Here is an 11,659-nt window from a genome sequence, read left to right as displayed (position 1 = left end):
CAACACACGAACCGCGGGGGGTAACGGGAAGCAGTCCCAGTAAAAAAAATCTCGCGCTTTGTCAGGGGGCGGTGGATTACAAGTGGATCCAGCTGGATTTAAATACATCAGCAATTAAAATTACCCTACACTAACACACGTGGACAGTGATGTGTTAGTCTACAGGTAGATAATTCATGCACGAATGCTTTTCTGTATATGTGTTTATCGTCGTCATCATAGACCTGTACTTACTACATACACGAATATGTATTATATACACACACATAAATACATTAGTGCATAAAATATCTAGTTGAAGTGGCAGTGTGGTGTAATGGTAACGAGTAGGCCTCGAAACTAAAAGACTAAAAGATTGCTGGTTCGATTCCCCATTGGGGCAATACCTTTGAGAAAAGTATTTAATACACAATTTTCTCAGTAAATATCTTGTATGAACGGATACAACTGTAACCTATCGCTCTGGATAGGTGCGTCTGCTAAATGACAATAATGCAATATATTCATATGTATGTTGTATCTTCGAGCTTTATTTTTTTGAGAAAAGTCATCTGTGTACATACCTGTAAAAATAAAAATGTGCTTTGTAAATGCACCTATAATGCGTCTGCTGAGCAAATAAATAATGGCTGGAATCTGAAAGGGCAGTAAAAAAAAAAAGAATGTGAAAGTCACTCAAGTTAGAAATGTTTATAACTACTACAAAAGGGGCAGAACACATGGGCATTTTTTCATTTTATATTACTTCGTTTGAACAGCAGAAAATAAGTGTAAAACATCCTTTTAAACAATTCATCAATAACATTGACTTTAACATCAGACTTTGAACAAGGCACCAATTTGTGCAATATTATTGTTTAAGAGGAGTCAGTCTCTCTGTCATGACATCTCCATTAGCCCTCATGTGACGCTGAACAGGTCTCAGATGAAAGGCGATTTTTGTATATATTTATTGCAAATGACGTGCATTGTAGAGCAAGCATTTCAATGAAATCAAGCATTAGGAATTTGAATCTACATCCTTTTCATACGAGTCCATTTATCAATATTGTTATGAATATGACTTTTGCCATCACTTTTCCAGTGCAAGACATTTATCTATTCACATTTTAGATTATGAACTGTATATGCCTGCTCTAGAGCTCTACAGAGCTTTTGTGACTTTTCAAAAAGTATTTGAATTGCTGTCAGGATATTTTAGGTGTTATTGATGTAAGATTTTCAAAAGATCAAGAAAGAGCAAGAAATCACCAGGGAGTTAGTGCGAGTACACTTAATACTAATATCCAGACGGTACTAAAGTATACATGAAACTAAGAAACTGTAATACTACCTTTTAAAAACTGTGCACACAGAATATCTACTTTCATGCTGAAGGTGTGACACATCCATGCCAAATAATGTGTTTCACTATAACGGAAACAAATATCTATTGCGTGTTAGAGTAAAAAAGATTTCTTTGTTATCCAGCCTCCATTTCAACCTTTTACCAACACCTTCCTGTGAAATAAAATCAAAAGGACTGAGAGATGAATTTTGGCGCTCTGACGTCACACGCATCCCACAATGCCCAGTAACACGCCTGCGTACAGGCTTCATGAAAATTTGGACAGCGATCTGAGATCAAAGATGGCGGGCGCCTCCGACCCTCTGGAAGATATGCTCTTCTCCGAGGTGGACGAAAAAGCTGTAAGCGACTTAGTGGGCTCCCTGGAGTCACAGCTTGTCGGCCAAAGCAACCCACCAGCTCCCCATACTGAAACCAGGAGTGCTGGGTCTACAGGCGCTGCCAATCACCACTTAGGAAGAATGCTACCTGCCCAAGTGGGTACTGTAGTAGAGCAGCAGCAGCAACAACAACAAGGACAACATAAAGCTGGGCTAAGTCAGGAGCCTAACTCTAAAGAAATTAGCTCGGATAAGATATCGTCTTCACTTAATTCCATTTCTCCGTTCGAAGAAGCTTCCATCACTTCTGCGACTGGGGTAGACGCCAGTAGCGGCTTGCAATCACATGGAGCATCTAATACCACAACACTGTCTGCATCTGGACTGGTAACTTTGCCACCTCCGCTGGTCAGCATCAACCCTACCAACAGAGGTACTGCTTTGGGTTCAGGCGGGGCAACAACCGTGACGACAGAGACGAATCCTTTAAAAAAACACATTACTTCAACGATAAGGACTGCTCCTGCAGGAATACAGAGTTTGAACGGAAACAGCGGAGCGGTAACGTTAGTCAACTCTCATTCAAATGCTGCTGCTACTGCCGCTGTTACAGGCTTCCAAGCCGGAGGTGCAACTGTGTGTTTGGATAATAACGTAAACACGGTCGTTAGTAGTGTCAGCACGGTTCACTCTAGTGTAACTGTGGCAACGTGTTCAAATACGACCACTTTAACTGTAGCGCAGCCAGATTTTTCAGCTGCCCAAACGGCGATTACTCTGGATGGTCGAGGGACTCCGACCATAGCTCTGCAAAGACTTCCGAGTCACATCATGGCTAGCATTTCACAGAATGGAAATGGTACTACAGTTTCAGCATTAGTCCAGCAAGACGCTCGGGCAGGTCCCACAGTCGCTGGAGCTACTCAGATAGTAAACCACAACAAGAGCGCAGATGCCGGTAATCCGAAGTCAGACTCTGCCGTAACATCAAAAATAATAATGTCGAGTCAGCCTGGCGTTGTGGGTTCAATAAACAACCCTACTGCTTCTCCCGCTCCCGCTGTTAACCCCTCAAGCCAGCAGCAGAGTTCTGTTACCAATTCGGTGCCTGCAGTCAGCAGCCCCACAACCCTCACGGCTGTACCGAAAACGGCGCTGAATGTTGTGGGTCAGCCGTCGGCCACCACGGTTGGTATAAGACCCGGGGCTCCTTTACCGTCCCCTGCCATAGCAACTGCGACGCAGCCCCAACAAGTTCGACCCGGAGTAGGTGCCACTCAGAGGATAGTGGCACCGCAGCTGATTGTAAGACCACCTCAACAGCAGACTACCATTCAGCTCCCACCCGGATTCACCATCCCACAGGGTAAGAACAAATAAGCTGTCGCCTCTCTAAATGATCATTTTGTGAAAGTTGAGAGAAACGCATGTGTTTCTTTTCAGTGATCAGATGTATATCAGTTTTAAATTTACAAAACTGAACCTTAAACTATCTTGAAAATGTGTTTAATTACAGCGACAATTACATGAGTTGAACTCTTTTTCGTTACATTTAAAATAGAGTGCTGTGTGTTCTTTGTTGCCTCATGCTGATTGTATTTATTCCTGAACACTGCACCTCTTCAAAGTCTCTGTCACTCAGTGCTTGTATTATAATTTCACTGTTTACTCCAGGAAGGGCTAAAAGTTGAAGTCTTGTGGGATATTTGTGATTTCTATGGTAACCTGATGTAGTGCGTCACAGGGTCACACCAACAATTACAAAGAGTTTAGAGTTTAGTTTCAGTATCAGTACATGGGGACTGTGTGTGCAGTTGAAATAGTTTTTGTAAACACTGCATGTAATTTCTCCTGAAAGATCATTGTGCTGTGGCTACTTTCCAATTTTCAACTGATGTCACTTCCCAGACACCTGTGTTTGGAGTGATAGGGACTAATCATTACTGAGCCATGGTGGTATAGCCTGATTTCCCTCTTCATTTCAAATATAACAATAAATAAAATAATAGTGCACATTTTCTTTAAAACAATACTTAAGTTTACTTTTAAGAGTTCATGCATTCTGTGATTCCTACACCTGTTGTATCACCATGTGTGAGAAACCAAAGGGACTCCATCACAACAACCTGCTGAGGACTTTTAATTGGAGGGAATTCAGTGTTTGTAGGTGTGACATGAGCACACATTTGGTCACTTCCTTTTGTGGTTTTTACCAAGCAGTATCATGAAACTGAAGAGCACAGTATAGTTGAGTAAATCCCTGACTCTTAGCAGAAGTTTAGGAACAGTGACTTCAGTAGATTGTGCTGCAGTCAGTTGGCGTCAACTGGCCGGGTGTAACTCAGCAAACTAGGCAAAAGACATTTTCATTTTGTTCAGCATCTTAAAACTCAAGGACAGTACTTTTATGAAATTGGGCACTTAACAGTAGCCTATAGACTTTAACATTAGCCTCCGATTAAAATTAAAATGTGACATTGAACACACATGTTGGTGTTTTTCTGGATCCTTGTCACAAATGAAATGCGTACTGTTGACTGATGAGACATTGGAAAGCAAGTATATTGATTTTTTGATCTGAAACAACAATCCTCTGTTACAATACCTTTAACGAGTCTGATTTAATGAACTCTGCTTTCAGTTGCACCTTTTTAAAATTTGAGACGAATCTACTTTTTAGACAGTCAGTAATAATTTGTATGTTCTGGTTGTTGCTTAGGTACATCTTTTTATAGTCTTCATTTTCAGCAATTTCATCTTCAGTTTGTAGTCATCTTAATGTGTCAGTTATACTGTTTTTTTTTTTTTTTTTTTTTTAATAAACCATTTGGATTCTACGTAGCAGGTACGTAGCTCATCACCTGAAGATGAGTGTAGCCAACAGACACAAGATAAACCTTTGGCTCATAAATGAACCATTGGCTTTGAATAAATGGAATTAATGTCCCTTATTTTAAAACTACATCTTTTTTGGGGAACTTAATTTGTTGGTTGAAGTTGCAGGAAGAGCTAAGAAAAGGGTGGAAAGGTAAAGTTATGGCAGTTTTGGGATGAAGGCATTACATCAGGCGTTAAGATGAAAATCAACACGTGGGGAGTAGAATTTGTAAAGGTGCTAATGGCACTCAAAAAGGTAAGAAGGGAGTAACCATATTTCCAGTGGCTGCACATTTATTTATTTATTTATTTATTTATTTATTTCTCGTAGTTCTTTTTCAGCAGTCTCAGCTAATATGAAAAATACAGAGTTATTGATTTTGCCGAGAAGTTCTAGTGACATGGCTCTACCTAAGGTAAGGGCTGAGGTGCTTTGCAGAATCTGTGGTCTATAAGCAACCTCATAAGCAAATATGTAGTGACATTTATGCAGATATACTACAGTCTCTTACGTACATCATGGCTAAGGGTGGAAATTGAATTCCTTTACAGTTTTTAAGAATATCCATTTCAGTATGAGGCAGTGTTTGAATCGACAAGTAGCAACACACTCATTCAGGGTGAAAACACATTGTCTGTAGTGATTTCTGTCTAAGTCTGACAGCGAAAATGAACTGATGCACTCAAGGAGAGTGTTACAAGGTGGATTTGTCCAAGTACCAATTTGGGTAGTCTGACACAGGTCCTCCCTGCTGTGCTGGCCGATGGTGTGATAGATCTGACGTCGCATGTATCGAAAAGATCAGCTGAGAAATCGCTTCTACTTGGGTCATGTGTCACTTGCCATTTCAACAGCTTCAGCAGCAAGCAGCTAGCTTGCTGCCATGGAAACCCTAACAACTCAATGGTCCCACGAGGGGACCCTCACCCTTTTTGATTTGAACAGAGGAAGAAATCCAGAGAAATATGCCAGACAGTGTCTGTGATAGGCTCGTATGTAATACAGAATCAACAATGTTGCAGAACGGTGGTTTTCATGAACTATAAAGCAGTGACTGAATAGGACCCAGATGTCGAAGGCAAATTACCCACACAGCAGAGACAACAAATAAGCACAGCACTTTATTGGTAATTGGCTAAATTAAAATTGACGCACTAATTTATTTGTAAATGGTGCTATTCTGTGAGGCTAGAAAAACCCATTTGATGCCGAACTGATAACAACGTACCTTGCGAATCTGGTATACATATTTTAAATCAAAGCTTTGGGTAGGCACACAAATGCTGAAATGTACATGTGTCTTTTTAAAGTTCTCCATCAAGTTCTTCTCTGAAAACCTGCTTATAGCAGTCAAGTCCCATCCCTCTGACGGCTGATCTTGGATTATTACTTTGCCTTGGCCACAGCTGTTCTAATCTCGGCTATTTGTAGTGACTGAAGAGTGAGGCCCCATGAGCCCCATGATGGGTGATATTACCATATGGTGTCAATCAGACTAATATGATCACAAGGTATTGCTCTTCATAGCAATAAGTGATTAGTTCAAATCAGTCAGTCTCTGACATAATACGTGATTGCTCCACCCATTTTCAGGTTTATAAAGCCTCAGTCTCCCAACACTAGTTATTCATAATATTGCATCTCTTTCATTATTTGTGGTAGTTAAACATTCATGGCACTGAAAAGGGCTTTGATGTGACTAAAAAATTGGGGACAAACCCCAAGCCGATGCACTCAACCAATATTAATTCAGTTGGTACTAGTGTAAAATGGGCTTCAGTTGTAAAATGACCTATACATATAATTTTGTACCAGTTAGCATGTAGCAGGTTAGCAGGATGTAGCCTGTGGTGGTCATTTGGAACAATTTCCACAGCTAACTGTTTTTTTTACACAAAGCATATGTGATGTGACAGCCAGCACTGAACACCCCTGTTGAGGGTTGAAACGTGTCCTGTTTTAACTGAAAACATCTTCATAGCTATGCATTGGTGCAGACTCCTGTCTTGAACAGGAAATAATAAATATAATAATAAATAAAATAAATAAAAAAGCTGTAATAGGTATTCCTCCTAGGTTTGTTTTTCTAACAGTTTCCTGTCTGTCAAAACAAATGTTTTTGCACCCTCTGACTGGCTCTATTCGATAATGCACTCATTCTGAGTGCATGCTGAGCCCCATGGCCCAGTTTCAAGCCCACTTGTGTTATACCCCCAGGGTAGCGGTGGGTTTTTTGGGAGGGATTCCTTGTCTCACCACCGTTAACAACTTTTAGGCACTCAGATGATGTCAGTGGAGAAGCACCTATCCTCCAGTTGACAGTTGCTTTATTGTGGTGCGCTCCTAGTATGAAGAACAGATGTTGCTGTGTGTGACTGCATGAGAGAATTGCAATTGCTGTCCTGTAGCGGTTGTCACGGTGAGGCAAGCCTAGTATTGAAGTGCTCAATACAAAAGAAAGGTGGGAGAGCATAAAAAATGCAAATTTTATCCATTACCACCACAGTGACAAAATGTGATGTGGCAGTGTTGTGCATCTAAATGAATAGGTTAGTTAGTACTCCAGGTATACCTCATACTGCAGACACTGCTCTCAGCAGGCCCCTAGCCAAAACCCTGGTTTGTAACAGAAATTGTAACCTCACAGTCACTGCCATGACTCACTACTTTCTCTACATACAGTCCCCTCCACAATTATTGGCACCCCTGATAAAGATGAGTAAAAAGGGTTATAAGAAATTCACCTTTTGGTGAATTAGCTTAGTCTCACACTGAAAAAATCCAACCTTTAATTGAAGTCAATCTATTCAGAGAAAAAAATACCTCATCAAGAAATATTTTTATTTATGGGCACCCCCAGAAATTCTTATAAACAAAATGTAACTGAAGCATTTTTTCCATTTACGTTTTACTTTTTTAAGTTGATCAGAGTGTTGTGGAACTTTCAAGCAATAATCCATGACTTCCTGTTCCACTGGGGTATAAATATGAGGTGACACAGAGGCCAAATTCCCTTAGTCATTCTTCAACATGGGAAAGATAAGAGAACACACAAATCAAATAAGGGAAAAGTGTGTTAACCTTCAAAAGTCAGGGAATGGCTATAAAAAATAGCTACTCGCCTGAAAATGCCCATGTCTACCGTTAGGGCAATAATTAAAAAGTTCCAATCAACTGGAACTGTGACAAACTTGCCTGGACGAGCTTGGGCACAGTGAGGAGGATTGTAAGAGAGGCAAAAAAAAAGCCCAAAGGATCACTGTTGGAGAGTTACCGAAAAAAGTAGCATCTTGGGCTCAAGTCTCCAAAACTACCATCAGACGCCACCTCCATGCCAACAGAGTTTTTGGAAGGCATGGCAGAAAAAAGCCTTTTCTGTCATTTTACCCTAAGCATAAGCGCGTGGAGTTTGCTAAACGCTACTGGGACTTTGACTGGAACCGTGTTCTATGGTCAGAATAAACGAAAATTGAGGTTTTTGGCAACAAACACTCAAGGTGGGTTTGGCGTAAAAAGAAGGATGCCTATACTGAAAAGAACCTCATCCCCACTGTTAAGTATGGTGGAGGGTCTGTGATGTTGTGGGGCTGTTTCTCCTCCAAAGGCCCTGGGAACCTCGTTAGGGTACATGCCATCATAGCCTCCATGAAATACCAGGACATTTTAAATCAAAATCTGGCTGCCTCTGCCAAGAGACTAAAAATGGGTCATCATTGGATCTTCCAGGAGGACAGTGATCCAAAACATACATCCTGATCAACACAAAAATGGTTTACTGAACACAAAATCAAGCTTCTGCCATGGCCACCTCAGTCCCCTGACCTAAACCCCATAGAAAACCTGTGGGGTGAGCTAAAGAGGAGAGTGCACGAGGACCTAGGACCCTGGACGAGCTGGAGATATTCTGTAAAGAGGAATGGTCTCAAATTCCCTGCTCTGTATTCTCCAACCTTATAAGATGTTATAGGAGAAGACTCAGTGCTGTTTTATTGGCAAAGGGAGGTTGTACAAAGTATTAGATGCAGGGGTGCCAATAATTGTGGCACATGTGGTTTTGTTAAAAATAATTATTTCTTGATGAGAGAATTTTTTTTCCATGAATAAATTTACTTCAATTAAAGATTGGATTTTTCTTATTTTTTCAGTGTGAGACTAAGCTTATTCACCAAAAGGTGAATTTCTTATAATCCTTTTTACTCATCTTTACCAGGGGTACCAATAATTATGGAGGGGACTGTATAATTAACACAGTTCATGGTTTTCAGCATTATATGCATTCTTACATAAAATGACAAAACAGATTGAGACATTATTACAGTATGGTGAGAATATCCTTTATTTCGCTTTGTTAATTGTTGTTTTGAAGAATCACGTGTGTTCATGTTTATTGTGATCTCTTGGTTGACCTTAGTATTTGGTTTGACATTTGAGCATCTGTATATATAAAATCATCTGTATGGCAATTAAGTTTGTTTGTTAGTAAATGTAATGTTAATACTTTTGGTTGTTGCAAGGAATGTGCCGGACATAAGGCATGTGATCAGTTTGTTTTCAGGTTTCTTCTTGAGCTTTAACTACAAGTAAGTAACAATCTCCTACACTCTCACTCTGAGCCCTATGGCTGGGCTTTGAACCTGGTTGTGTCATGTTCTGACGATGACCAGGATTCTGCAACAACAGACCAAATTGGCTTGATTTAACCAGGGGTGGATAGTTTGACCAGAATTATCTGGTTTCATCACTCTCAGGCGCCTTGTGATTTGTCTTGGGAGTTGTGTAGATGATATCAGTGGAGTTGTACATATCCTCCAATGAGCACCCACTACACAGTAATGCACTTTGTGCCATGTGCTCCAGAGGGTGTCACAGAGAGGAGCCCAGTTTGCAAATGTTGATTCCAAAACAGGGTTGCATCAAGGGGGAAAAAGTACTGAAAATTCCTGAAGGCCTCCATGTGTATTTCTTGAAAGATAAGTCATTTGCAGCTATATCCTGTAGTTAGCTGTCACATGTATGCTTTTCTAAAACTTTCCAACCTTTTTTGTTGTGTAAATGAAGATGTATTTCTCACGCTGTTACCTCAGGTGTTCTGTTATGCTGCACAAGTAATAGCTTCAGCACTGAAATGTAGGGATGCATGACGATATAGGCACGACATTGGTATCGGCTGATAAAAAGTTAATTATCGGCACCGGCAGATACGAAAATTTCTGCTGAGGTGCCTGGCTGATAAGGTGATGCGTTAACTATGCCGCATAGTCTATGCACACGTGATGACGCTGAATGTTTATTATGAGTGCCAGCAACACGCTTCAACATGTCAGCTGTATGGAAGTATTTCAAAGTATCTGAAACGGATAACAAAATTGCTATGTGCAATGCTTGGAAAGCACCAGTGATGCGAGGAGGGGTAAAATATATAGGCTAGCTAAGTTTCTCACTCTAGGAGGATGCTAGCTGTGTGTTGCTGAGCTGTTCTCTGCTTCTGGAGGGGTGTGAGTGAGATCATTTTTAAATAACGCAGCTCCATAAGGACAGAATGCGATTTGAAATGAAACAAGACAGCCCGCGATCGCCGAGCTCGTGCTTTGGAACTCGAACGGAGGTCTTACTGGTTTCGACCGACCCCCTAGCTAGGTTTCTCACCCTGGAAAGATGCTAGCTGTGTGCTGCAAAGCTTTTCTCTGCTTCTGGAGGGGGCGTTAGAAAAATGTTAAATAACGCGGCTCTGGAAGCAGAGACGGCAATGGGAAATAAGACAACGCGCAATCGCCAAGTTCCTGCTTTGGGACTCGAACAGAGGGCGTAATTTTTGTGTTTGTACACTTACACAACATCACTGGACAGCGAATAATGTTTTCTGCAAATTTATTGTGTCTCTGCTCATTCAAAATAAATATCGTGGCTCCAGAAGGAGAGAATGCGATGGGAAAAAGTGATCGCCGAGCTCGTGCTTTGGGACTTGAACGGAAGGCCTAATGGTTTTGACCGACCCCTAGCTAGGCTTCTCACCCTGTGAGGATGCTAGTTGTGTGCTGCTAAGCTTCTCTCTGCTTCCGGAGGGGAGTGAGACCATTTTTAAATAGTATAAATATAATATACACACACACTATATCGGTATCGGCATCGGCAATCGGCCAAAATGAGTTTGAAAATATCGGCAAAAATCCAATATCGTGTATCCCTACTGAAATGCTCCGTTGCTGTAATTCAGAATGTTTACCTCTTTGATGTAGGTAGCTGTAGTTGAAGGCGTAGCAGCTTTGTGTTAACCCTGGTATGTTAGCATTGGTGTCTCACTGATGTGCAGGCACATTCCAGAGAACTCTTGTTAATTCTGTTTATTTATTGATGTGGTGGATGTGCCAGCGTAGACCAACCTGATCCCCTCACGTCTGTGAAATATTCAGGAACTCCCTTGCTTCCCATGTAGCTTTGCAGGTGCCTTCACGCTCGTGTTCCAGGTTTCAGATTCCTCGTTTCACCCACCTGTCTTATTGTACACTCATCGTTTTTGCTAACAAGTTACTATGTTTATGTCTTCATTCATAATATCAGTCTATATAAAAAACAACGCTGTAACACTATCAGCTTTTTTAACCTGCGCCAGAGTTAGTGTTGGGGAGACAAGCTCCGAGCCAGAAGGGGCCCTTTCACAATTTGCACAGAACAACAGGTAGGCTAGTTGGTGACCTGGTAATATATATTGTTTTGTACTCAACAAAATATTCAACAAATAATATATTCCTCAACATAACATTAGATTGACGGACAATTTCTCATTACTGGTTACCAATAACGGTACCGTTGAATTACATTTGCAAGGGTAATCTTTGGTATACCCTTAGAATCAAACCTTTTGTTTTCATGGTTTCACTTCCTCTTAGGACTGAAACCTGTATGAAAACATACATTATGGTGACTAATGAGGTGTGAAGTCAGTGCAGCTGGTCAGGAGAGATCTTGGCATCGCACAAATGCATCCACCCCACTTCTAACACTCATCTATTAAATGTAACTTAATTGAAAAAGCTACAGAATATGCATTAAGGCTTTTAGTAAACATATAGCCAGCCCTTAGATCATTCATGAATTTTTAGACATAAGCAAAAA

General features: G+C 40.8%; 1 protein-coding gene across 1 annotated transcript in view; it reads left to right on the top strand.

The window, feature by feature from the left end:
• Positions 1-1,566: 1,566 nt before the first annotated feature.
• Positions 1,567-11,659, top strand: part of LOC118782282 (transcription initiation factor TFIID subunit 4-like) — a 72,914-nt gene continuing 62,821 nt past the window's right edge. The window contains exons 1-2 of the mRNA XM_036535590.1: positions 1,567-2,101; positions 2,408-3,034. Coding sequence (XP_036391483.1) covers positions 1,567-2,101; positions 2,408-3,034 — 1,162 coding nt within the window. The remainder of the gene's footprint in view (positions 2,102-2,407; positions 3,035-11,659) is intronic.

Source organism: Megalops cyprinoides, chromosome 8 (assembly GCF_013368585.1).
Source record: "Megalops cyprinoides isolate fMegCyp1 chromosome 8, fMegCyp1.pri, whole genome shotgun sequence".
Taxonomy (NCBI): domain Eukaryota; kingdom Metazoa; phylum Chordata; class Actinopteri; order Elopiformes; family Megalopidae; genus Megalops; species Megalops cyprinoides.
The sequence above is the reverse complement of the archived record's forward strand: the minus strand, read 5'-3'. Positions and strand labels throughout refer to the sequence as shown.